The sequence below is a fragment of the Lutra lutra genome, chromosome 12, assembly GCF_902655055.1.
Source record: "Lutra lutra chromosome 12, mLutLut1.2, whole genome shotgun sequence".
Taxonomy (NCBI): domain Eukaryota; kingdom Metazoa; phylum Chordata; class Mammalia; order Carnivora; family Mustelidae; genus Lutra; species Lutra lutra.
The window spans coordinates 84842241-84865306 of record NC_062289.1 but is presented as its reverse complement, the minus strand read 5'-3'; the positions used below and the strand labels follow the sequence as shown (position 1 = coordinate 84865306).

The following is a 23066-nucleotide window of genomic DNA, read 5'->3' as shown; positions in this document are numbered from 1 at the left end:
GACTTTGTTAGATGTTGTCTACCTACCCCTGAGAAGGACAGATGCCAAACCCCAGCCATAAGCAGCTTGGCTGAAAAAAAAAAAAAAAAAAAAGCCTGACCTCCCTTCTCACTAGGGATATGTGAATTCTACCACAAAATAGCCAACGTTGGCTAGTACAGGGCAGGGGGCACTTGGACATCATTAGTGTAACCTCAAATGGCCACAACCTCCCAAGAGGAAAAAGTAGATATTAACAATTGGTTTAAAAATGCACAAAAACTTTGAGCACAGGTGTTCTGCTATCTGGAGTTGAGCCTGACAGTCACAAGCAGGCAACAGTATGTACACGGATGTTCTTTGCAGCCTCACTTGTGAAGGCAGGGGAGATGCCCTTGTTGGTGGGCTGCTTTCCAGAATCGTACCTCCAGACAGGGGAACACCACTGAAGGTGGATTTGTGGGGACAGAAAAAGCTGAGGGTGGGACTGACCAGGAAAGAGAGCAGTTGCTGGCCATTCTGTCCATTCAGCCAAGGTGACTGCACACCTATGAGGTGTCAGACGGTTCTCTAGGCACTGTGGACACAGGGTTGGAGAAAACACCCCCCCCCCCCCGCTTTATGTGATTGTGTTCTTGTGAGCCAGGCAAACATAAAGAACACATGCTATATTGAGAAAAACACCTACGAGAAAGGCCTTATCAGTTGAGGGGGTGAGATTTTAAATACAGTGGTCAGGGAAGTCTGCTCAGCACACATGTGAACAAAACTCAAAGGAGATCAGGGAGGCAGCGGTGCGGACACCACGAAGGAGGGTAGGGAAGGCAGAAAGAATCGTGAGTGCAAAGGTCCTGAGGCTAAAGACGCCTGGTGTATTTGAGGACCAGCACAGAGGAGGTCTGTGTGGCTGCAGCTAAATGAGGGAGCCGGGAGTAAAGGAAATGAGGTCTGAGAGGTCCCAGTTGGGGGGAGGGGGAGGCAGATGCTGTGGGGGTACTGGCAGGGCAGTGAGGACAACCCAGGGCAACTAGCCAAAGGCAAAGAAAGGAAACACATCCAAATCTGAGTTTCCTTCATCTTCCCTCTTGAACCTGCTCCTCCTGCCCTAATTTCCACCTTGGTCAATGGCACTTCTATTCGTCCCCTCCACCCACCATGGCTGTGGCTGGTTACCTAAACCCAAACCCCAGAAACCCCGAACTTCTTCTTTTCCCTCCACTACCAAGTCAGATGGTTCTCCTTCTCCCTTATTCAAATCTATCCACTGCTCCCTCTGCCCTCTCAGTCCCATAGGACAAGTCCTTTCTTCTCTGGTCCTGCTGTGGGGGCCAAAAAGGAAACCCCAATTTGAGCTATCTGTGTGTAGACCAGGGTGGGATGGGAAGGAGGAAGTGCCAGGCAGACTCAGGCAAGACCCCTCACCCAGGGCCCTCTCCCAAAATAACAAAAGCAAACACATACCAGTGACATCATGCCAAGAGCCACTGTTTTAAACATCTGCAATTAAAGGTACAGCAGTGCTTGGAGGTGGGTGTTGTTACCATCCTCATTTAACAGACAAGGAAAATGGAGGCATTGAGAAGCCGAGTAGCTTGCCCAAGTTCACACAGCTAGCAAGCAGCTGACCTGGGGTATGAACCCAGGCAATCCTGCTCCCTAGTCTGTGCTCAGTTAATGAGGGTCCGCTCTGCCCATGTCCCGTCTAAGGAGGCACCCACCACTTGGCACCAGGTGATTGTTACTGCATAGGAAGACAAGCCCAGAACTGCCTGGTTATTCCAAGAAGAACCAGAATCCTAGAATTTGTATGTGAAATATCCAACTTTCTGGAATGATGACTCACATTTGTTTAAAACTATACAGACTAAATAAAATACATCTGTGAGCCAGATTTGGCCCATGAGCCACCAGTTTGCAACCTCCTGAGATACAGAATTTCTCTGCTTTGCATAAGCCATGGGAAAATGGAGGGAGAATATTTTTAACCAGGGTTGCCATTGTTCTTCTGACTTCTCACTGCTGTTCTTTTTATTTCTGAAGTTCATGATCCTAGAAGCCCTGATTTCTACAATCTGGGGTGGGGGGGAATCCCCCTATTTTACCAACTTAGAATTTTTCCTTATGCTCAGATGATCCGCCTGCCGAAGCAGAAGAGACCCAATTTGCTTCCAATTCCTCTTCTGGTTTTTAAAACCCGAAGGCAGAAGCTGAGGGGCTCAAAGCTCCCCACACCCACCTGCTCTACTTCTCAGACCAGGTACTATGTCCTTAGGTTGCTGGGCAGGGATGTGCCCCAAAGTCCCCTGGCTAACACCTTCCTCTCTCTGATGTCCAGAAGTTTGGGCGCAGGGCAGCAAACCTGGGGAGAGCTCGTCTTTAAATATCATCAAGTCATCAGACGGGATGCTGTCAAGCACGGTTTCACCTCAAGGCCTACTACCCTTCCCGGGTATGCTCCTTCCCCAGGTTTTTTCGTGGCTGGTTCCCAAATGTCGTCTCTCCAGAGGGGCTCTCTCTCAACCGAAATTTGCACCCCTCCCAGTTTTACCTTTACACAATCTCATCATCGCCGCTTTATCTTCATAACCCTCTGTGAAATAATAGTCTTCCCCTCTAGCGTGTTAGCTCTTTGCACCCCTTGTTTCCAGAATTCTCCCTGACCCGCGCGGTCCCACTTGGCAAAACGCAGTCCACCCCTCCCGGCTTCGCAGGGCTCCGAAGCCGGAACGCGACACCTCCCGCAATGCTGCAGCCCTGAGCTCCCCCTGCAGGCCAAAGGGCGTCACTGCCCCAGCCCGGCGCAAACACCAAGACCGCTCTCTGGACCCGGGTCGTCTTTATTCCGGAGGGCGGGAGCAGGGAGCGGCCCACCCGAGGGGGCGTGGTCAACACCTGGGGCGTACTGGGTTGGCGGGCGGGATCTAAAGGGAGGGGCCAGTAAGGCGGGCTTGCAGTTCAGGGTCTGTGGGGCGGGCGTGTTCCAGGACTGAGGGCGTGGCCCACCGTACGTCGCGGGTGGGCGGGGCCTCGGTGGGTCCGCGGGGCCCGCGGGGCCTACATGCCGCGTAGGGGCCCGTTGGTCTCCAGGTCCGTGAGGTTGCCCCGTAGGTCTTGCTCCTCCTCGAAAGCCTTGAACAGTGAGTTGAAGTTGCCGGCTCCAAATCCCTGGAGCGGGAGAGAGAAGGTGAGCTGCCGGCCTAGAGAAAGCCAACCGTTCTACCCTGCCTGGCGTCGGGGCTTGTCGGGGTTAGCTGGTACCTGGTGATTGTGGCGCTGGATGACTTCCAGGAAGAGCGTGGGCCGATCCTGCATGGGCTTGGTGAAGATCTGCAGGAGGTAGCCTTTCTCGTCGTAGTCTACCAGGATTTTCAGCTCCTAGGTAGGAGGCAGGAGGCTGAGTTACAGGGGCAGCTGGCCCACACCCCAACCGGGCAAGGTGGAGTCTTTTTAGAAAGTCCATGAAAACTCCAGCACCTGAGAGCCAAGAAAAGACCCCATTCTCCCGCAGTTCCAGACACCTCCAAATAAATCCCTAAATTTTTGTTACCATCTGCCCGCCACAGTCCATGTGTAAGCCCCCTGGCTGTCCTGGATCACCCCAGTGGCCTCTGCACAGGTCCCCCTGCCTCCGTCTTGCCTCCTTACAATCCAGCCTCTCCGTAGACACCCCAAGGGATCTTTTTTAAAAAAATCAGATCATGTCGTTCCCCTGTTTAAAATCCTCCAGTGGAAATCAGAACCCTCCTGTGTTACTGGTGGAATGTAAAATGGTTGCAGCCCCCTGGGGAAAACTGGCGAGTCCTCAAAAGGTTAAACATAGGGTTACCTATAACCTGGCAGGTCCACTCCTAGGTATACAACCAAGAGAATTAAAAACACAGGTCCACACAAAAACTTGTATATGAATGATTACAGCAGCATTACTCAAAATAATAGCCAAAAAATGGAAACAACCCAATGTTCACCAACTGATGAGTAGGTAAGAAAAATGGGATAGACCCACACAATGGACAATGGCAATTCAGCCACAAAGAGGAAGGAAGCATGGACACCTGCTACAACGGACACCTGAGCCTTGCAAACATGCTCAGTGAGAGAAGCCAGACTCAAGATCCCGTAGTGCATGAGTCCATTTATATGACAAGTTCAGAATAGGCAAATCTTTAGAGACAGAAGACAGATGAATGTTTGCCTAGGGCTGCGGGAAGCCAGGCGGGGGGCATGGAAGGACTGGGAGGTGATGAGGGGTGTGAAGTTTCTTTTTGGGGTGATGGAAATATTCTTAAAATTGATTTTGATGATAGCTGCACAACATAGTGAGTAGCTAAAAACCACTGAATTGTGCGCTTTATTTTAACTTTTTTAAAAGATTCCATTATTTGAGAGGGAGAGTGAGAATGAGAAGGCGTGGGGGGAGGGGCAGAGGGAGAGGGGGAAGCAGACTCCCTGCTGAGCAGGGAGCCCCACTGAGCAGCTGAGCTGGGAGCCTGGCATGGGGCTTGATCCGACCCTGGGACCCCAGGATCATGACCAGAGCCAAAGGCAGACGTTCAACTGACTGAGCCACCTGGTGCCCCAAATTTAAAAGAGCGCCTTATATGTTATGTGACCAAAACAAACCAAAACAAAATCTTCCAGTGGTGTCTGGGCACAGAAGAACAAAATCCCAACTTCTAAAGAGCCTGTAAGAGGAATCAGCCCCTGCCTACCTCAGTGACCTAGGGCAGTCCCCAGACACTTCATTTCATCCCTTCTTGCCTTCGTTCTGCTCCTTGGACACTTGCAACTTGCTCCTGACTCACCTGTGCTTGCTTCTCCTTCCACCAGCACTGTCCCCACCCCAGCCCTTCACACAGTCATCTCCCCCTTATTGTTTAGAGTTCACTGAAAAGTCACCTCCTCAGAGAGGCCCTCCCAGATACCTCTGGTAAAGTAACCCTAGGTCACTCTCTGTCGTAACCTGTTTTAATTTTCTGTGCAGAACCAACTCTCTCTCTGATGGTGTTTGTGTTGTTATTTATTTGCCTGTCTTCTGTCTCCCCACCAGCCTTCAAGTCCCATGATCACGGGGACCTGGTCTGGTTTTCCTTCTGTGTCCCAGTGCCTAATGCAGGGTAGAGGCTTAGACAGTATTTGTGAGGTAAGGTGGAACTCAAGGGTCCTACACTAGCCTCACCTCCAGGACATCAATGCTCTCCTTCACTTGGATCTTGGCGGACTTGAGCTTCTCCCTCAGTTGTTTGTAGTATGATGATGGAACACCCAAGAACTCCATGCCTCTCGCTCTCAAGTGGCGAATCTGTCTCAAGGAAGCGTCAGGGTCAGTCCCCTCTCTCCATGCATGACACCCCCAGCCAGGAGCAGGCAGAGTCCCTATCCTAGTTCCCCTTGCCTGCCAAGATGCATCCCCGTGACCTCATGCCTTTCCACAGTGGAGCCATGTGGGCCCGGGGAGAAGAACAGCAATCACTAACGTTTATGGAATTCTCCTTATGTGCCTGTCTCGAGCACTTTCCGTGTATTGCCTCATTATGTCCATGCCGTCATTTTTTGAGGCACCTGGAAGATTATTATCCCCATTTCATAGCTGGCAAAACTGAGGCATCGAGAGATTAAATATCTGTTCTCAACATAATAGAGGGATTTTATTTAAAAACACAAGTCAAAGCACATCCCTCCTCTGCTTACCTCACGGTGTCTTGTCTCAGAGTTACATTCAAAGCCCTCACCATCTGTCCTCACTCCCACCTTCTGACCTCATCTCTTACCCCCTCATCCTTGCTTATTCTGTTCCAGCCACATTTTGATCTCCTTCAGCCTTCCTCTGCCTGGCCTGTCACTTCTGCTTCGAGCACTTTTCCCAGATGTCCACATGCTGCCCTCCTTCCAGCTCTGGGTTCCCAGATGTCTCCTCAGTGTGGCCTTTCATGACTGTCCTCTTTAAATGTGCAGTGTCCTTCACCCTTCCTCTCCCATCGCCCTGCTTGGTTTCCCCCAGAGCACTCACACCATCTAACACATGTATTTTCCCTGTTGGTTTTTTTTCCATCATTAGAGCAGAGACTATGGTCTTGTCGGCTCATGCATCCCAAGTACATAAAAAGGTGCTCGGCACATAGTAGGTGCCCCATACCCAGCCTGGGTGAGTGAATGGATGAAGTTGCCAAGGTCATGCAGTGACTTCTCCATTAGGCCAGGATGGAATGGGACAGTCAGGCTCGTGTCCACTCTGATATACGGCTGCCTTAGGAATAGGCTGGTTCCACAGACTCAGCACATTTAACTTGGCTCAGAGGACCTAATCAATCTTGTAGTCTAATATCCTCATTTTCAAGGTGAGTCAACTGAAGCCCAGAGAGGGGGCTGAATCCCCCAGGGACACACAGCATGCCACTTGCAGAACTAAGACTAGAATCCAGGCTTCCTCTTGCTCTGGCACCTGCTACTTGTAAAGCCAGCAGTGTTTCTGTCCGCAGAGAAAGGGAACTCTGGGGTGGGAATGTGCCTGCCCTTGAGTAGCAGGAACTGGTAAGAGAGCCCGGTGGGCCATATAGCCTGGCAAAGGAGGCCTAGGATTGCCACTACCCGTCCCCCACTCTCCCCTCCATTTTGCAGAGATTGGCTCTGGAGCTAGATGAAAGGTGAATTAGGACCAGGAATGAGCTTCTCACTGCTGTGATGATGTCTTGGGTCTTGAGAGCGATGTGCTGGACCCCAGCGCCCCCATTGTAGTCCACATATTCCTGTGGGCGGGAAACAAGGCAAACAGGGTCATTGGCTCCTGTCACCCAAGCTCTTCCCTGCTTTCTTCTTCCGCAGCCAGGGCCCCAGGGTCTAGGAAAGGCCCCACCTGGATCTGGGACTTCTTCCTTCCTGGGGCCGGCTCATTAATGGGCATCTTGATGGACTCCTCGTAATTGGCCACCACGATGGAGCGCAGAGAGCTGTATTCTGTGTGCACCTGCGTGTCATCCACGGACCAGAACCGGTGAAACTGCAGATTCTTCAGGTACCTGTGGGGTGGCCGTGAGGACACATGGGCTCTGCGTGCCCACCAGGGACTGGGTCCTTGCCCCAACTTTTGCCTTCCAGAATTTGTCTCCTGAGCAGGCTCCAGAAAGGAGCCACTGTTCACCTCACTTACATGGTACACCAGGGGGTGTTCCTTCAGGGGGACGTGACGTGTCCCATGACAAGACCTGTGTGGTCTGGCACGGGTCCGACAGAGAGAAGTGCTTTGAGAAGGGAACCTGCTTCTATTTTGCATGAGGACGCTGTTGGGGTAGCAACCGACTTCCTCCAGATCTCCATGGACTGTGATGCCCTGTGTGCCAAGCTTCCCCAAGAGTCCTCCGAGGGAGGACTTGTGGCTCCCTTTGAGCCTTCAAGCCTCTGGTTCTCAGGGAACAGACGGCTCAGGGACATCAGGCTAAGCTCCCTCTCCCTTGCACTCCATTTCCCACTCACGTGTCCTGAGAAGAGAACTGGGGAGTGGGCCTGTTCTCCTTTGCAGCGAGGGGTTGGGCCAGGGACTCACCACTCGGAGGCAGACACCATCTCCTGGTCAGGCTGGTTTCCCACAATGTGGTCGATAATCTCGAGACTGCAGGTTGGCCTGGGGGGAGGGATGGGGATGGGGAGGAAGCCGTTAGGAGGTGAGGACAGGGTTAGTTCCTACACCTCCCCTTCCCCACAGTGACAGCTCACTGTGACATAGCGCCTACTGGGGCACCTTGCAGGTGTCATGACTGGCGCGCTATTACTAGCCCCATTGTACGGATGGGGAACTGAGGCAGAGAGGAATAAAGTAACTACAAAGATTAAATAGCTAGGAAATGACTGAGCCCTAGGGCGCCTGGGTGCCTCAATTGGTTAAGCGGCTGCCTTCAGCTCAGGCCGTGATCTCAGGGTCCTGGGGTCACCTGTACATCGGGCTCCCTGCTCCTCAGGGAGTCTGCTTCTCCCTCTCCTCCTCCCCCCTGCTTGTGTGCATGCTCTCTCTCAAATAAATAAATAAAATCTTTAAAAAAAATGGCAGAGTGGGGTTTCGAGCCCAAGCAGTTGGTTCCAGAGCCTGGGTGCTTAGCCTCTGTGCTGCCTCTTCAGGCTATCCTTGGGGACCCTCAGGCGTTCCCCAGCAGCCTCCCAGGGCAGCTCAGAGATGTCCAGTCTGCATGGAGGATAAGGCATTGCTTTCTGCCCCTACCCCTCACCCCTGCCTCAGGACTTTCTGCTCCCACCGCCCCAGCCCGAGGGGCACTCACAGCTTGGAAAGTAGAGGGTCCACAGATGCTGGGGCCTCAAATCCAGGCAAGAACTGGCCAGTATAGTTCATCTTTTCCACCAGGGTGTGCGTGGTGTCCCCATACTATGGGTGAAAAACAGCCCGGCTTGGCCCGAGACCCCATCCCTGCCGAGACTGGGCCCCATCTCGTGGTGCCCACACCATTCCAAGCCGGGTCTGACTCTAACTCTCTATGTGATCTTGGGTAAGTCACTTCCCTTCTCTGAAATGAATCGCAATCTGTCATTCGTTTAGGACTTTTCTTTAGCAGTCCGCCTGCCCCACGGGACCAGAATCCCTGTGCGGGCAGGGTCACTGTTTTCCTCCTCATGGTGTCCTCAGCACCTAGGACTGCCCAGCTCGCTGGAGGTGCTCCATACAAAGGTACTGACTAAGTGAGAGTGATGAGGGCGTTGGCTCAGATGACATCACAGGGGTCTGGGGCACCTGGCTGGCTCCACTGGTAGAGTGTGAGACTCTGGATCTCAGGGTTGTGAGTTCAAGACCCACACTGGGTGTAGAGATTACTTAAAACTTAAAATCTTAAGGGGCACCTGGGTGGCTCAGTTGGTGAAGCAACTGGCTCCTGATTTCAGTTCAGGTCATGACCTCAGGGTTGTAGGATCCCATCAGCCTCTGCAAACTGGGCCAAGCCTTATGGGCAGTCAGACTTGAGGGAGAATGTCTGCTTCAAAGCACCAGGGTGGGATGGCATGAGGGCACGGGGGCGGGGAGGGGTGTGGGGGATCCTGGCATCTCAGGGGAGCTGACAGCACGAGGGGTAGGGGCACCAAAGCGAACTCACCGTCTGCAACACGGCCAGTTTCACCTTCCCAAACTTATCTTGCTCTATCCAGGGCTCCCGCACAATCTTGGCACCTTGTTCCCGGGCTTTCTGCAGAGAAGATGGGGCAGGGAGTCAGGAAGTGCTGGACCCTCCCGGACCCCTGGCTAACTGCTCCCCACCTCGGCCTGCCACAGGCTCCTCCAGCGTTCCCAGCCCCAGGCAGGAACCACAGCCAGCATCAGCTGTTGCCCCCATGCCTTGTGCCCATTTGGCAGATAGGAAAACTGAGGCCCAGGCCCAGAGTTGGGGCTATGAGAGACAAACCAGGTGGGGTGGGGCTGTGTTCCACCTCTGCTAACCCACTCTGGCCCTCCCCGCTCTCCAGGCCTCAGCTTCCCCATCTGTAAACCAGGCGGTGGGAGACGGGAGAGGAAGAATCAGAGCTGGCCCTGACTGAGCACCTGCTGTGCATCAGACCCCCTGCAGGGCCTTCCGGGCATGGCTTCCACATTTATGTGCATGGCTGTGCCTATCACATGCCAGGTGTTGGTGAAGGTATTTACCAAACTCCTTCTCCCTCCTAGCAACATTACAGGAAGGGTACTGTTCCTGTCTCCATTCTGTAGGTGATGAGATCTATGGGCACAGAAAAGTTAAGTCACTTGCGCAAAGTCTAACAGTAATAAGATTCAGACCTGGGCAGTCAACCTCTGGCTTCTATGCTCTGAACCTCTGAGCTGCTTCTTGAATACGGTGTTTGGTTCAGAGTCCTGCTCAAGAAGTGGTAATTATGGTCTTGTGTTCTCTGTGTCCAGCTCAGTGATGTAGGCACTGTGCTTGTCTCCATTTTACAGATGTGGAAACTGAGGCTCAGCGAGAGGGCCTGCAGCTAGTGAGGGCCAGGGTATCCCTGGAACTCAAGTGTGTGTTACACCAGTGTCTGGGTTTGTCACTCCAACATGACGGGCCCTCCAGCCCGGACTCACGGAGGTCCCTGTGGCAGGCAGAGGGCAGCCCAGATGTGGACTCACCTGCACTATGTAGTCACAGTCTTCCACCTCAAACGCGATGTCCTTTACTCCGTCGCCGTGCTTTACCAGGTGGTCGCCCATCTCTGTGGCCGGTGGGGGAGGTCATGGCGCTGGAGTCATGGCTCCCTCACCTCGACTGTCAGCCTCTGGGCTCCATCTTCTTCTAAGCTGGGAACCCTTGCTGAACCAGACCCCATCCCTGTCCCTGAGCACCCCCCCATGATAGCGAGTCTTCACTCCCTGGCATGCTGAACCCCCTGGGCCTCCTCACCTTTGTTCCAGGGATTGAGGGCGGAGGAGAAGACGAACACGATCTAAGGCACAGAGGAGGGAGGACGTGTAGCCGGTGGGTCAGGCACCCCCATACCCTCCTCCCCACCCCCCGTGTGAGACACCCCTGTGGGGCATTTGGATCAGATCACCCCTCCCAGCCAGGAAGAACTCCTTGACCCTGGGTTCCAGCCCCTTCTCTGCCTCAGCTTCCCCTCTGATATGAGCTGTTGCTTGGGCCCCCCATGAGAGAAAGCGCCAGGGCTCCCAGGGATGAGGCACTAGTCAGACTTTCAGTTCTGATGTTTGAGGCCTCTGTCAACTTCTCCCAAACATCTGTGTGGCCAACATTGGGCCAGGCCGAGAAGGAGACAAAACTAAGGTCCCTGCGGTCTCTTGTACAAAGGTGACAAAGGAGGGCCGGTGGGAGCTCTCAGTTCCTGTTCCTTTAGCCTCGCCAGACACCCTGGGAGAGAACCAGGTGGGCCTGGGGAAAGGGCCTCCTGGTCTACTTCACCCAGAGGCAGCAGAGCCCTTAGGAGGCTCAGAGACCAGCAGGGGCAGAGAGGCTTGCCTCCTGGGTGAGTGGGGTCCTGGGGTGGGGACTCACCTTGCCTTGCTTGATCACATGGCTGACTACCTCCCGGGAACCCGTCTCCAGGCCCTTGTAGGCTAGTGGTTCAAAGCCCATCTTGTTGCAGTAGAATGACGCAGCCTGAATCACAGAGTTGCAAAGGGGTTCCTGAGGGCCAGGCTGGGGGACACCCCTCGCAAAACCTCCAGTCCCCATCAGCCTGCTTGCCCTGTTGGACCAGGGACAGAATGCATCCTGGGATGAAAGGCGGCTCCCTGGCCCTTTCCAGCGTCAGATAAGTTTCCTGGTGGGGTCCAAGGCCCTGACTGTGTAATTAGGATCTAAAGAGTGTCTGTATATCTGGGATGGCCCTGACCCTCCCCACACAGGGACCAATCACAGGCCCAGCTGGGGACCCGCCCTTGTCCAGCAGGCCCTCTGGCCCGTACTCTGCCTGCTCTAATACCTGGCCCCAGCTTTTACCTGCTTGGCATTGCCAACCCAGAAGGTCACCGAGTGGAAATGGAGGAATCGGCCTCTCTCAGGCTGCAGGAGGGGAAAAGGGGGAGAGGCTCAGTCTCTGGAAGTGGGTCTAGAAAAGTGTGGATGGAGAGGTGTCCCCAAACCACTTTCCTTGGCCCAGCCTTAATTCCAAAACTGAGAAGCCAAACCCCTTGTGGCCTTGCCAAGCCCCTAAAAAGGGTTCTCATGGAGAAACGGAGCTCCTGGGTGTTGGAGATCAGAAAGCCCCCTCCGGAAAGCCTGCCCAGATTTCACAGAGGGGGAGCTGCCGTGTGCTACAGCAACTCGGATTTAAGTTAGACCTTTGAAAGAACTTCCAGGGCCACCTGGCTGGCTCAGTCAGTAGAGCATGCGACCCTTGATCTTGGGGTTGTGAGTTTGAGTCCCACATTGTGGGTAGAGATTACACATTAAAAAAAACAATCTAGAAAGAACTTCTAGACAGGATTGAGAGATTAGCGGGGATTTAAGAAGAGGTAATTTTTTCTTCGGAGAGCCAGGTTGGGTCCAGCTCAGTCTTGGGGGGACAGGAAGGCGAGAGATTAGGGCAAGCATTTTGGGATATCACATACCCACTGAGGTTCCTTTTCTGCTCTTTGCTGACATCCCAGTTTCCCAGGGCCCAGACCCCACACTTCCCCTCCTGCTTACCTTCTTCCCTCTGTCGCTGTAAGTCGTCTAAGGAGAAAGAAAAGGACAGTGAGACTTGGAAGCTCAGACACAAGGCGCTTCTAGAAGTCTCACTGTAGATCATCACAGGGGAGGCTGCTGTGCCCCAGGGCAGGCCCTTACCATGGTTGATCTTGGTGATGCTTCCTGCTCCGAGATTGGGACAAGAGGCCAGTGGAGCGCTGGACAGAAGTATTTAACACCGAGGAGATCCCGCCCCTGGCTTCCTGGCCTTCCTAGGGATGGGCGGGATCTGCACCAACCCTGGAAACTCCCAGGCTTGGGAGCCTCTGATCTGGCTGTGGCCTCAGTGGACAAGGTGATGTCGTCAGGCCCAGAGAAGGGGAGTGACTCCCCAGGGCCACTGGCCAGTGGGGCAGAGCCAAGGCAGAGAGCCAAGGGCGTGCTCCAGGACCCCAGGTGGGGACTATGATCTCTGCCCTGCAGAATCCAAAGTTCAGAAGTCAAGGCCAGACTGAGTGCATTGGTGGCTGTTTAGGGAGAATTTGAGGAGGAATTAGGGATTGGTCTTGAAGCCCTGTTTGCATAGCAAGCATGTGGTTTATAATTAGGTAAAAGGGTTGTACTCCATAGTGATTAGAGGCATGGGTATGGGGGTTTGAATCCTGGACCTGCTATGTACTATGTGACTGGGGAAAGTCACAGAAGGCCTCTGAGCCTCAGTCTCCCCATGTGTAAAATGGAAGCAATAATAGCATGGTTGGGATTAAGTGAGATAAAGTATAAGTCTTTGGAGTAGAGCCCGGCACACAGGAACTTCTCTGTTAATGTTGGTTATGCTTACTTACATCTCTTTAGGGCTTTGGGCAATGGATAGAGAACAGGGGTCCTTGGGGTTGCCACGGCCTGAGTAATGGCAAAGAGGTTATGGCCCTGCCCCCTGCCCCAGGTTCTCAGTATCTGCAGGGTGGTGGAAGGGAGAGCAGATGGCTCTGGGGGGGAATTTCAGAGCGATCCCAGCAAAGCCACACCCGAGTCCTTAGGTCTCACATTCCTAAAAGATAGAATGCTGACGGATTACTGGCCAGCCATGGCATTCACCTGAGGGTTCCAGGACAGCCCCCTGCCGCTTGCTTTACCCCAATCCCCAGAAACTCTGCTGCTGAGCCATCTTGCCCTCTTTCCAGGGAACTGACTTTCAACTATCGTCATTGCCTGGAAACTTTTTCCGGTCCCTGATGCTTTCAGTCTTGGCCCATGACTGTGTTATGACCCCCTGCCCTCTTGCATCACTTGGGTTCCCAAAATGTCCTGCACCAGCCCTTGTTTTTCTTTTTCTTTTTTTTTAAATACAGAAAAACAGATCAGCATGTCTAGTAATGACTTCAAGGATCAGTGGGTCCAACAGTGTCATATTTCAGATGAGAGAAAGTAACAAGCAGCAAGAAAGTGCCTGAGGCCGCTCTCCTCCCTCCTTCTTTCTTCCCTCCCATGCCTTAGCCTTCCCACCAGGAACAGAGAGGGGCTTGTACCAGGGGTGACCCCCCCCCACCTCCCGCCTTCCTTGGCAAACCCCACCAGGCCCCCCGAGCGGCTCTCAAGTTGCCGTCACCCCCAGGAAGCCCGTGGGCTCTCCCCAGCAGCAGGTCTGAGGTTCAGCAGGTCTGAGGCTGAGCTCTGCCCCTAGTCAGCTTAGCCCGCGACCCTGGAGACGGGACCCAGGACCCTTCGAGAACTTTCCCAGGCCATGCAATTAGCAAGAGACATAGTAGAGCTGGAATGTGAACTGGGTTATTCTGACTCCAAGACCACCCTTCTAATGGCCGCACTGCCTCCTATACACATCGGAGATGTGGATATTCCCACCAGACAGATGGGGAAACTGAAGCCCCGGAGAGGCAAACGTAGGTCTGCAAGATTGCAGATCTGGGAAGAAGAGAGACCCAAACCCTGGCCTGTTCGCTTCTGAAGTTGGATCTCTTTCCACCAGTCCAGACAACTTCCCACAGCTTCTCTCCTCTGTTTTCTGGGCAGGTCTGGAGGCTGGCCAGCTAGTCCCACCTCCTTATTCTGCCCCTCCTGGGGGTGTCGCGCCAGATTTCCCTCAGGGTCCTCCTCATCCCCCGGGTGTAGGTTTCCAACTGAGAAAATGGCATGGAGGTAGCCCAGAACAGAGCTCACAGGCCAGAGTGTTCCACATGAGGAGAAGGACTCTATGCAGCCCTCTCAGCCTCCCAGGTGAACATCCTGTCCCTTTGTTCACAGCGGCCAACTCGAGCCCCCGCTCCTGCAGCCTGGCCTGGCTGGTGTCCTAGGCACACAGTCAATGTTTACCAAAACCAGGGAGCAGATTATCAGCAGCCTCAGAGTGCTGAAGGCAGGTGAGTGGCACAGCTGGCCTGGGCTGGTGTCTCTGTCCTACCCCTGGACTTTGTTTCCAGAAACACTATGGATCTCAGTTACACTGTGGATACACTGCTAGGTTCCTCTTCCAGTGGCCGCCAGAAACCGGGAAAGGAGAACCTGCAGGGCCCAGTCCCTGGAGCCCCCGTGTTCCCTCCTAATTCTCCTTCTCAGGCTGGGCCGGGTAGGATAACAGGTCAGCGGTGGCCCAGGGTGGCTCTCTCTTCTCTTTGCTCCCAAGTTGCCACCTTCTGTCCAACCTGAGCTGGGAGCTGGGTGGGTCCTAGAGACCTTGCTCCTGGTGCCTTCTCTTCAGAGGGGCCCTTAAGACCCATCCTCCACTGGGCCCTGGTATGCAGAGAGGAGGGAACCTGGCAGGCTCCAGGCTGCCATTCATGGAAAGGCCTGCTTGTAAGGTGTGAAGCCTTGGCTGGTCCTGAGAAACTCGGATTTCAGGACTCTCATCTGCAATGAAATTAAAGGAGAAAGAATTTTTAAAATTCCTTTGTATTTCATAGCTATTGTATTTAGATGTATGGTTAACATTGATGTAAAATGTCATATGCCTATAATTTCATAAGTGCCAGAGGGATCGTCCCCATCAGAGAGAGTCGCAAAAAAAAAAAAAAAAAAAAAAAAGGAAAGAAAAAAGGAAAAAAAAGTCACTGGGATGTAACTTTCTTGGATTTTGCTTGGAATTTGAAATCTTTTTTTTTTTTTAAGATTTTATTTATTTATTTGACAGACAGAGATCACAAGCAGGCAGAGAGAGAAGGGGCAGGCTCCCTGATGAGCAGAGAGCCCTATGCGGGGCTCAATCCTAGGACCCTGAGATCATGACCTGAGCTGAAGGCAGAGGCTTTAACCCACTGAGCCACCCAGGCGCCCCTGAAATCTTTTGAGTATTGAAACCAGAGCAATCTTCTGTAACTAGATTCTTACCATGATTTTTGCCTTTTGGAGCTTCTGGGGTTGGGGGAGGGGGGAAGACAACTGAGAAGGAGAAGCAGTCTCCAAATGGAGATACACCTTTGAGGCTTGAAAAAGCAGTTTGTTTCGTTGCTAATGAGCTCTCGTGAAATTGCGTGCGTGACCATTAGAGACATCGTTTTGAGGACATCCACTTGGGCTCTAAGACCAACATGACAGAAAGGGTTAGGAAAGCTGTGTCACTTGGCTGCAACAGAAGAAAAGCCAGAGCTTTTCCCCCCTCGGCTTTAGGGAGGTCTAACAAAAATTGCCTTGATGATAATCAAGGTATACAATTTGATGTTTTGATAAACGGTATAGGCATGGTGCATCGTTTGCCACAGTCAAGCTAACGAGTGTATCCACCGTCTTACACGGTTACCTTTTGGCCACTGACTTTTGGAGTCCCGCGTTCACAGATCCCAGATGCCTGGCTCCGCCTCCAAGCTGACACCTGCTGCTGTTTCAGCCTCATCGCAAGCTTCATGGAGCTAAAATCAGGTAAAATCACTGCACCTGAGGAGCTGGGCAGCCCCTGTGTGGCAGACACTGTGAAAACATCACGGATGCTGCTGGACCGTCTGGTTGGTGCAGGTGTCTATGATGAAAGGCTTGCTTGCTTTCTTTCTTTGTTAATTTTTTATTTATTTACTTGACAGAGATCACAAGCAGGCAGAGAGAGAGAGAGGGGGAAGCAGGCTCCCCACTGAGCATAGAGCCCCATGTGGAGCTCCATCCCAATACCCTGGGATTAGGACCTAAGCCAAAGGCAGGGGCTTTAACCCACTGAGCCACCCAGGCGCCCCGAAAAGTTTGATGGCACAAGTTAAAACCCAGCTGCTGATAGGCTGTTTCTGGTGCAGACTCATTGCCTTCCTAACTGTGATTCCTGCCCAAAGCAGCAGGTTGGGCAAGGGCATATCACAAGGACTGTGACCCTCCCCCGCCTACTCCTAATGGACGGGGGATGTCGCATGACTGTGGATTGTTGCATTTGACTTTTCCTTTAGCTGCAGTTTCCATCGGTGGACAGATAGTCTGACTCTCCTTCCTCACTTTCTCTTGGTAAACACACCTTAGTGGGGCCATCGGCTAAGTGCAGCTGTCCCCCTGAAAGACATTATCTTTTCCAGGGGCCTCACTAGATCCGTGGTCAGGGTGGAAGGGGTAGAGAGTTATAGAAACCCATTCTGAACATTTTTGAAAAAGCAGGATTTTGCCCTATTTGCTGAACCTAAGGAGTCTTTCTAGATAAGTCACTTAAAAATTTTTTTTCCTTCAAAAATACTTTTGTCCTTTTTTTTTTTAAGATTTTATTTATTTATTTGACAGACAGAGATCACAAGTAGGCAGAGAGGTAGGCAGAGAGAGAGGAGGAAGCAGGCTCCCCACTGAGCAGAGAGTCCAGTGCGGGGCTGGATCCCAGGACCCTGAGATCATGACCTGAGCCAAAGGCAGAGGCTTAACCCACTGAGCCACGCAGGCGCCCCTACTTTTGTCCTTCTTGTGTGGAACCCTTCCCGACAAAGGTCTGGTTGAGGGTAGGGAGTGACTGAAAAAGAATTAAAGTTTTAGTTACTGAATGGGACATACTGATTTTTTAAAAAGATTTATTTATTTATTAGTGAGAGAGAGAGAGAGCATGAGCAGGAGGGGCAGACAGAGAGGGAGAGGGGAGAGGATCTCAAGCAGACTCCATACCAAGCACAGAGCCCAACATGGAGCTTGATCCCAGGACCCTGATACTGTGACCCAAGGGGAAACCAAGAGTCAGACACGCGAATGACTGTGCCACTCAGGCTCCCAATACTGACTTTTTTTTCTTTTTTACACTTGATCTTAGCCAAAAGGCCGAGAAGTGATTTTTTTTTTTTTTAAACACTAGAGAAAAACAAAACCTCTGTACTAGGATGCTCATGGGAGGAGAGGAGAGAGCATTACTGATCTTGGTTTTTCAGAACTGTTCTGGAAGCTTTCCTTTCTTTCTTTTTTTTTTTAAGATTTTTATTTATTTTGGGCGCCTGGGTGGCTCAGTGGGTTGGGCCGCTGCCTTCGGCTCAGGTCATGATCTCGGAGTCCTGGGATCGAGTCCCGCATCGGGCTCTCTGCTCAGCAGGGAGCCTGCTTCCTCCTGTCTCTCTGCCTGCCTCTCTGCCTGCTTGTGATCTCTCTCTGTCAAATAAATAAATAAAATCTTAAAAAAAAAAAGATTTTTATTTATTTTTTATTTTTTTTATTTGACAGAGATCACAAGTAGACAGAGAGGCAGGCAGAGAGAGAGAGGAGGAGGCAGGTTCCCTGCTGAGCAGAGAGCCCGATGTGGGGCTCGATCCCAGGACACTGGGACCATGACCTGAGCCGAAGGCAGAGGCTTTAACCCACTGAGCCACCCAGGCGCCCCGCTTTCCTTTCTTTCTGAAGGGAACTCCCCTTGCTGCCTTCCCAAGCAGCTTCTAGCTTTGAATTCAGATTCTGCGTCCCAAGAGCCCACCTGACAGCAAGGTGTGGCCTAGCTACTGCATTTTCCACGATTCGTGGTGTCCCTGGCTAAGTCCAAGATCCCTGTGGGGTGTAACTGAGCTCATCTCACCCTGCTGTATGGGTCCCTAGTGATCATATTCTGCTTTCAAGATGCTTGGCAAAGGGCGAAGGGAACGTGCAGAGGAGAGTTAGCCTAGTAGTTCTAGAAAGGCCTGCTTCTAAGTTTGGCCCTTGGCTAAGATCTGAACATGTGGATTGGGGGAAATTTCCAGTGTTTCACTGGATGGCTATGGCAGGGCTCGTTAAGACTTCTTATGAACATGGGGCTCCTGGGTGGCTCAGTGGGTTAAGCCGCTGCCTTCGGCTCAGGTCATGATCCCAGGTCCTGGGTTCGAGCCCCACATCGGGCTTTCTGCTCAGCAGGGAGCCTGCTTCCTCCTCTCTCTCTGCCTGCCTCTCTGCCTACTTGTGATTTCTCTCTGTCAAATAAATAAATAAAAAATCTTTAAAAAAAAAAAAAGACTTCTTATGAACATCTGTAATCAGCCTGTTGACAAATCAAAGTGGGAATCTTGGTTGAGAGACAGAATATAAAGGTAGATGCCTGGAGAACAGAAGCTGGGAGGCGTATCCTTCTGTCTTACCAAGAGGAGAGTTATACCCTGGTCTCTAAAGGTGATACCTCAAGAAACAGAAGTTGTAGAATTGTATTTAAGTGACGAAGAGAAGGAATTGCAACCTAACTAAAATGTGTTTTGTGGAAGCAGGGAATGGAAGGGGGCAATGGCACCGTGAGACGTCAGTGGATAGGTGAGCTTGGAAAACAAACCAGGAGCTCCCAACTGGTGTGGCCTCTAAGAAGAGAGAGGAGGGTCATAGGAGCCCCGAGGGAGACGAGTTTTGTTTTGTTTTTTAAGATTTTTATTCATTTATTTGAGAGAGAGCATGAGCCAGAGGGAGATCATGAGCAGCGGGGAGGGGCAGAGGGAGAAGCAGGCTCCCAGCTGAGCAGGGACTCAGTACCAGGACTCTGGGATCATGACCTGAGCCGAAGGCAGAGGCTTAACCCACTGAGCCACCCAGGCGCCCACCAGTTTATTTCTTAAAGCCATTTTAGAGGACAGTGATTACAGGAGTCGCAGTGAGAGTTTCTGGGGTACTGGAAATGTTCTGGGTTTGGGTGCTTCTTACCAAGTGTGTTCACTTTGTCAGAATTAATTGAGGTGTGTGTAGGTTCAGAATGTACTTTTAATTTCAATTAAAAACCTATTTATTTTTTTGGGGGGGGTGCAGAGGTAGCTCAGTCAGCTGAGCGTCCAACTCTTGGTTTTGGCTTGGGTCATGATCTTATGGGTCATGGGGTTGAGCCCCATGTTGGGCTCTGTGATCAGTGGGGAGTCTGCTTGAAGATTCTCTCTCCCTCTGCCTCTCCCCACTCACATGCATGTGCTCCCTTTCTCTCTCTCTCTCTACTAAATAAATAAATGTTTTTAAAAAAAGATTTATTCTTTATTGTGGTACACTACACACAACATAAAATTTACCACTAGGGACTTTTAGTGAGTTCATAGTGTTGCGCAATCTGTATCTGCTTCCAGAACATTCCTATCACCCTCCAGAAAAATCCCACAACCTTTAGCTGTCACTCTTCAGTTCTCCTGTCCTCCTCCTAGCGTTGGCAACCACTAATCTGCTTTCTGTCTCTGTAGATGTGCCTATTCTGGACCTTTCACAGAAACGGAGTCATGCCCCAGGTGGTTGAGCGTCTGGCTTCCTTCACTTAGCACGATGTCAAAGTTCATCCTTGTTGAAGCAGGTGTCATTTTCCTTCATGGCTCCATATTCCATCAAACACATATACCACATGTTACTTATCTGTCACTCTCAGTTGCTGGGCCATTTCCCACTTTTTGGCTATTACGAAGAAGGCTGCCATGGATGATGGTGCCCAAGTCTTTCCCTTGGGTGGACACCTCGGAGTGGAATTACTGGGTCATAATGTAACTCTCATTAACATTTAGAGGTACTGCCAAACTGGTTTCCACAGTGGCGGTGCCACTTACATTCCTACCAGAAAGCAGGAGGGCTGCTTGCTTGTTCTTCCCAACCTCACCAACGGCTTTTGGCTACCGTTTTGACTCAAGCCCTTCCAGCTCTCCCGGAACCGATGCTTCATCGTGGTTTTGATTTGCATTTGCCTAATGGCTAATGACTTTCATTTTTATGTGCTTATTGCCAATTTACATATCTTCTTTGGAGAAATCTCTACACATATCCTTTGCCTATTTTTAAATTGTATTATGTATCTTTTTATTCTTTCTTTCTTTCTTTATTTATTTATTTAAAAATTTTTATTTATTTATTTGACAGACAGAGATCACAAGTAGGCAGAGAGAGAGGAGGAAGCAGACTCCCCGACAAGCAAAGAGCCCGACGCGGGGCTCGATCCCAAGACCCCCGGATCATGACCGGAGCCAAAAGCAGAGGCTTCAGCCCACTGAGCCACTCAGGCGCCCCTATTCTTCTTTTTAAAAAATTCTATTTAATTATGAGAGAGAGAGAGAGAGAGAGAGAGAGAGAGAGAGAGAGAAAGCATGAGTGGGGGAGGGAGAGGGGCAGAGGGAGAGAGTGAGAGAGAAGCAGACTCCCCACTGAGCAAGGAGCCTGATGTGGGGCTTGATCCCAGGACCATGAGATCATGACCTGAGCCGAAGGCAGAAACTTAACCCACTGAGCCACCCAGGCACCCGGGAAGATTTACTTCTGTGTTCTAGAATCAAGTCCCTTGTCAGATAGATGATTTGGAGTATTAGTTACCATTCTGTGGGTTCTCATTTCACTTTCTGGATGGTATCATTTGCAGCACAAAAGCTGTAATTTATTTTATTTTCCTTTTTAAAAATTTAAATGCAATTAATTAGTATATAATGATTATTGGTGTCATAGGTAGAAGTCAGTGATTCATCAGTCTTATGTAATACCCAGTGCTTGGGCCCTCCTTAATGTCCATCACCCACTTACCCCATCACCCCACCCCTCTCCCCTCCAGCAACCCTCAGTTTGTTTCCTATGATTCAGGGTCTCTTATGGTTTGTCTCCCTCTCTGATTTCATCTTATTTTGTTTTTAATTCTCCTCCCCTATGGTCCTCTGTTTTGTGTCTCAAATTTCCCATATGAGTGAGATTGTATCATTGTCTTTCTCTGATTGACTTATTTCGCTCAGCACAATACCCTCTAGTTCCATCCACGTTGTTGCAAATGGCAAGATTTCACTTTTTTGATGGCTGAGTAGTATTCCATTGTGTATATGGACTACATCTTCTTTATCCATTCATCTGTCGATGGACAGCTGGACTCTTTCCAGAGTTTGGCTATTGTGGACATCACTGCTATAAACATTGGGGTGCACGTGTCCCTTCAGATCACTACATTTGTATCTTTGGGATAAATACCCAGTAGTGCAATTGCAGGGTTGTAGGGTAGCTCTATTTTTAACTCTTTGAGGAAATTCCATGCTGTTTTCCAGAGTGGCTGCACCAGCTTGCATTCCCACAACAGTGTTAGAGGGTTCCCCTTTCTCTGAATCTTCGCCAACATCTGTCATTTCCTGACTTGTTAATTTTAGCCATTTTGACTGGTGTGAGATGGTATCTCATTGTGGTTTTGATTTGTATTTCCCTGATGCCAAGTGATGATAAGCATTTTTTTCATGTATCTGTTGCCATTTGTATGTCTTCTTTGGAGAAATGTCTGTTCATGTCACCTGCCCATTTCTTGATTGGATTATTTGTTTTACAGCTGTTGAGTTTGGCAAGTTCTTTATAGATTTTGGATACTAGTCCTTGGTCTGGTATGTCATTTGCAAATATCTTCTCCCATTCTGTTGGTTGTCTTTTACTTTTGACAACTGTCTCCTTTGCTGTGCAAAAGCATTTTATCTTGATGAAGTCCAGTAGTTCATTTTTACATTTGTTTCCTTTGCCTTTGGAGACGTTTCTAGCAAGAAGTTGCTGTGGCTGAGGTCACAGAGTTTGCTACTTGTATTCTCTTCTAGGCTTTTTTTTTTTTTTTTTTAAGATTTTATTTAGAGAGCACAAGGAGGGGGAGTGGCAGGCAGAGAAGGCAGAGGAAGAAGCAGGCTCTCACTGGGCAAGGAACTCAATGTGGGACTTGATCCCAGGACCTGGGATCAGGACCTGAGCCGAAGGCAGACGCTTAACCAGCTGAGCCACCCAGGTGTCCCTCCTCTAGGATTTTGGTGGATTCCTATTTCACCTTTAGGTCTTTCATCCATTTTGAGTCTATTTTTGCGTATGGTATAAGGAAATTGTCCATTATCCTTCTTCTGCATGTGGCTGTCCAATTTTCCCAACACCATTTATTGAAGAGACTTTTTTCCATTGGCTAATCTTTCCTGCTTTGTCAAAGATTAGTTGATCATAGAACTGAGGGTCCATTTCTGGGTTCTGTATTCTGTTCCACTGATCTATGTGCCTGTTTTTGTGCCAGTGCCATATTGCCTTGATGATTACAGCTTTGCAGTAGAACTTGAAGTCTGGAACTGTGATGCATCCCGCTTTTCCTTTTTCAACATTCCTTTGGCTATTTGGGGTCTTTTATGGTTCCATACAATTTTAGGATTATTTGTTCCAGCTCTGTGAAAAAAGTTGATGGTATTTTTATAGGGATTGCATTAACCATATAGATTGCTCTAGGTAGCATAGACATTTTCACAATTGTTTGTTCTTCCAATCCATGAACATGGAACGATTTTCTTTTTTTAATTTTTAATTTTTTATTAACATATAATGTATTATTAGCACCAGGGGTACAGGTTTGTGAATCACCAGGTTTACACACTTCACAGCACTCACCATAGCACATACCCTCCCCAACGTCCACCTTCTCCCTACCCCCTCTCCCCAGCAAGCCTCAGTTTGTTTTGTGAGATTAAGAGTCTCTTGTGGTTTGTCTCCCTCCTGATCCCATCTTGTTTCATTTTTTCCTTCCCTAACTCCCAAGCCCCGCCACATTGCCTCTTAAATTCCTCCCATCAGGGAGATCATATGATAATTGTCTTTCTTGATTGACTTATTTCACTCAGCATAATACCCTCTGGTTCCATCCATGTCATT

The 23066-nt window shown here is 50.5% G+C and overlaps 1 protein-coding gene, 1 long non-coding RNA gene and 1 pseudogene across 3 annotated transcripts in view; 1 reads left to right on the top strand and 2 right to left on the bottom strand.

The window, feature by feature from the left end:
* Window positions 1-2796: 2796 nt before the first annotated feature.
* On the bottom strand, window positions 2797-12372 carry HPD (4-hydroxyphenylpyruvate dioxygenase). Its single transcript, XM_047698246.1, has 14 exons — window positions 12240-12372; window positions 12099-12125; window positions 11409-11471; window positions 10962-11066; window positions 10353-10395; window positions 10082-10164; window positions 9069-9158; window positions 8244-8347; window positions 7517-7594; window positions 6830-6992; window positions 6651-6722; window positions 5156-5278; window positions 3238-3354; window positions 2797-3144 (listed from the first exon to the last, which is right to left on the bottom strand). Exons 1-14 carry the CDS (start codon window positions 12240-12242, stop codon window positions 3034-3036), a joined length of 1182 nt encoding a protein of 393 aa, XP_047554202.1. The 5' UTR covers window positions 12243-12372; the 3' UTR covers window positions 2797-3033.
* LOC125082518 (uncharacterized) overlaps window positions 8330-23066 on the top strand; it is a 37326-nt gene continuing 22589 nt past the window's right edge. The window contains exons 1-2 of one of the 2 annotated variants that reach the window (XR_007121999.1): window positions 8330-8468; window positions 15869-15950. This is a non-coding gene — a long non-coding RNA (uncharacterized LOC125082518). Of the gene's footprint in view, window positions 8469-14306; window positions 14459-15868; window positions 15951-23066 lie in introns of those variants that run through there. The other variant, XR_007122000.1, reaches the window with a different exon arrangement.
* LOC125082801 (uncharacterized) lies at window positions 17170-17312 on the bottom strand (annotated as a pseudogene).

Coding starts and splice junctions, on each gene's coding strand:
- HPD (XM_047698246.1), bottom strand. Junction 10,396..10,961: donor ATGTGATCAAGCAAGGCAAG/GTGAGTCCCCAC, acceptor TCTGTGCCTTAG/ATCGTGTTCGTCTTCTCCTC. Junction 10,165..10,352: donor CCTCAATCCCTGGAACAAAG/GTGAGGAGGCCC, acceptor CACCGGCCACAG/AGATGGGCGACCACCTGGTA.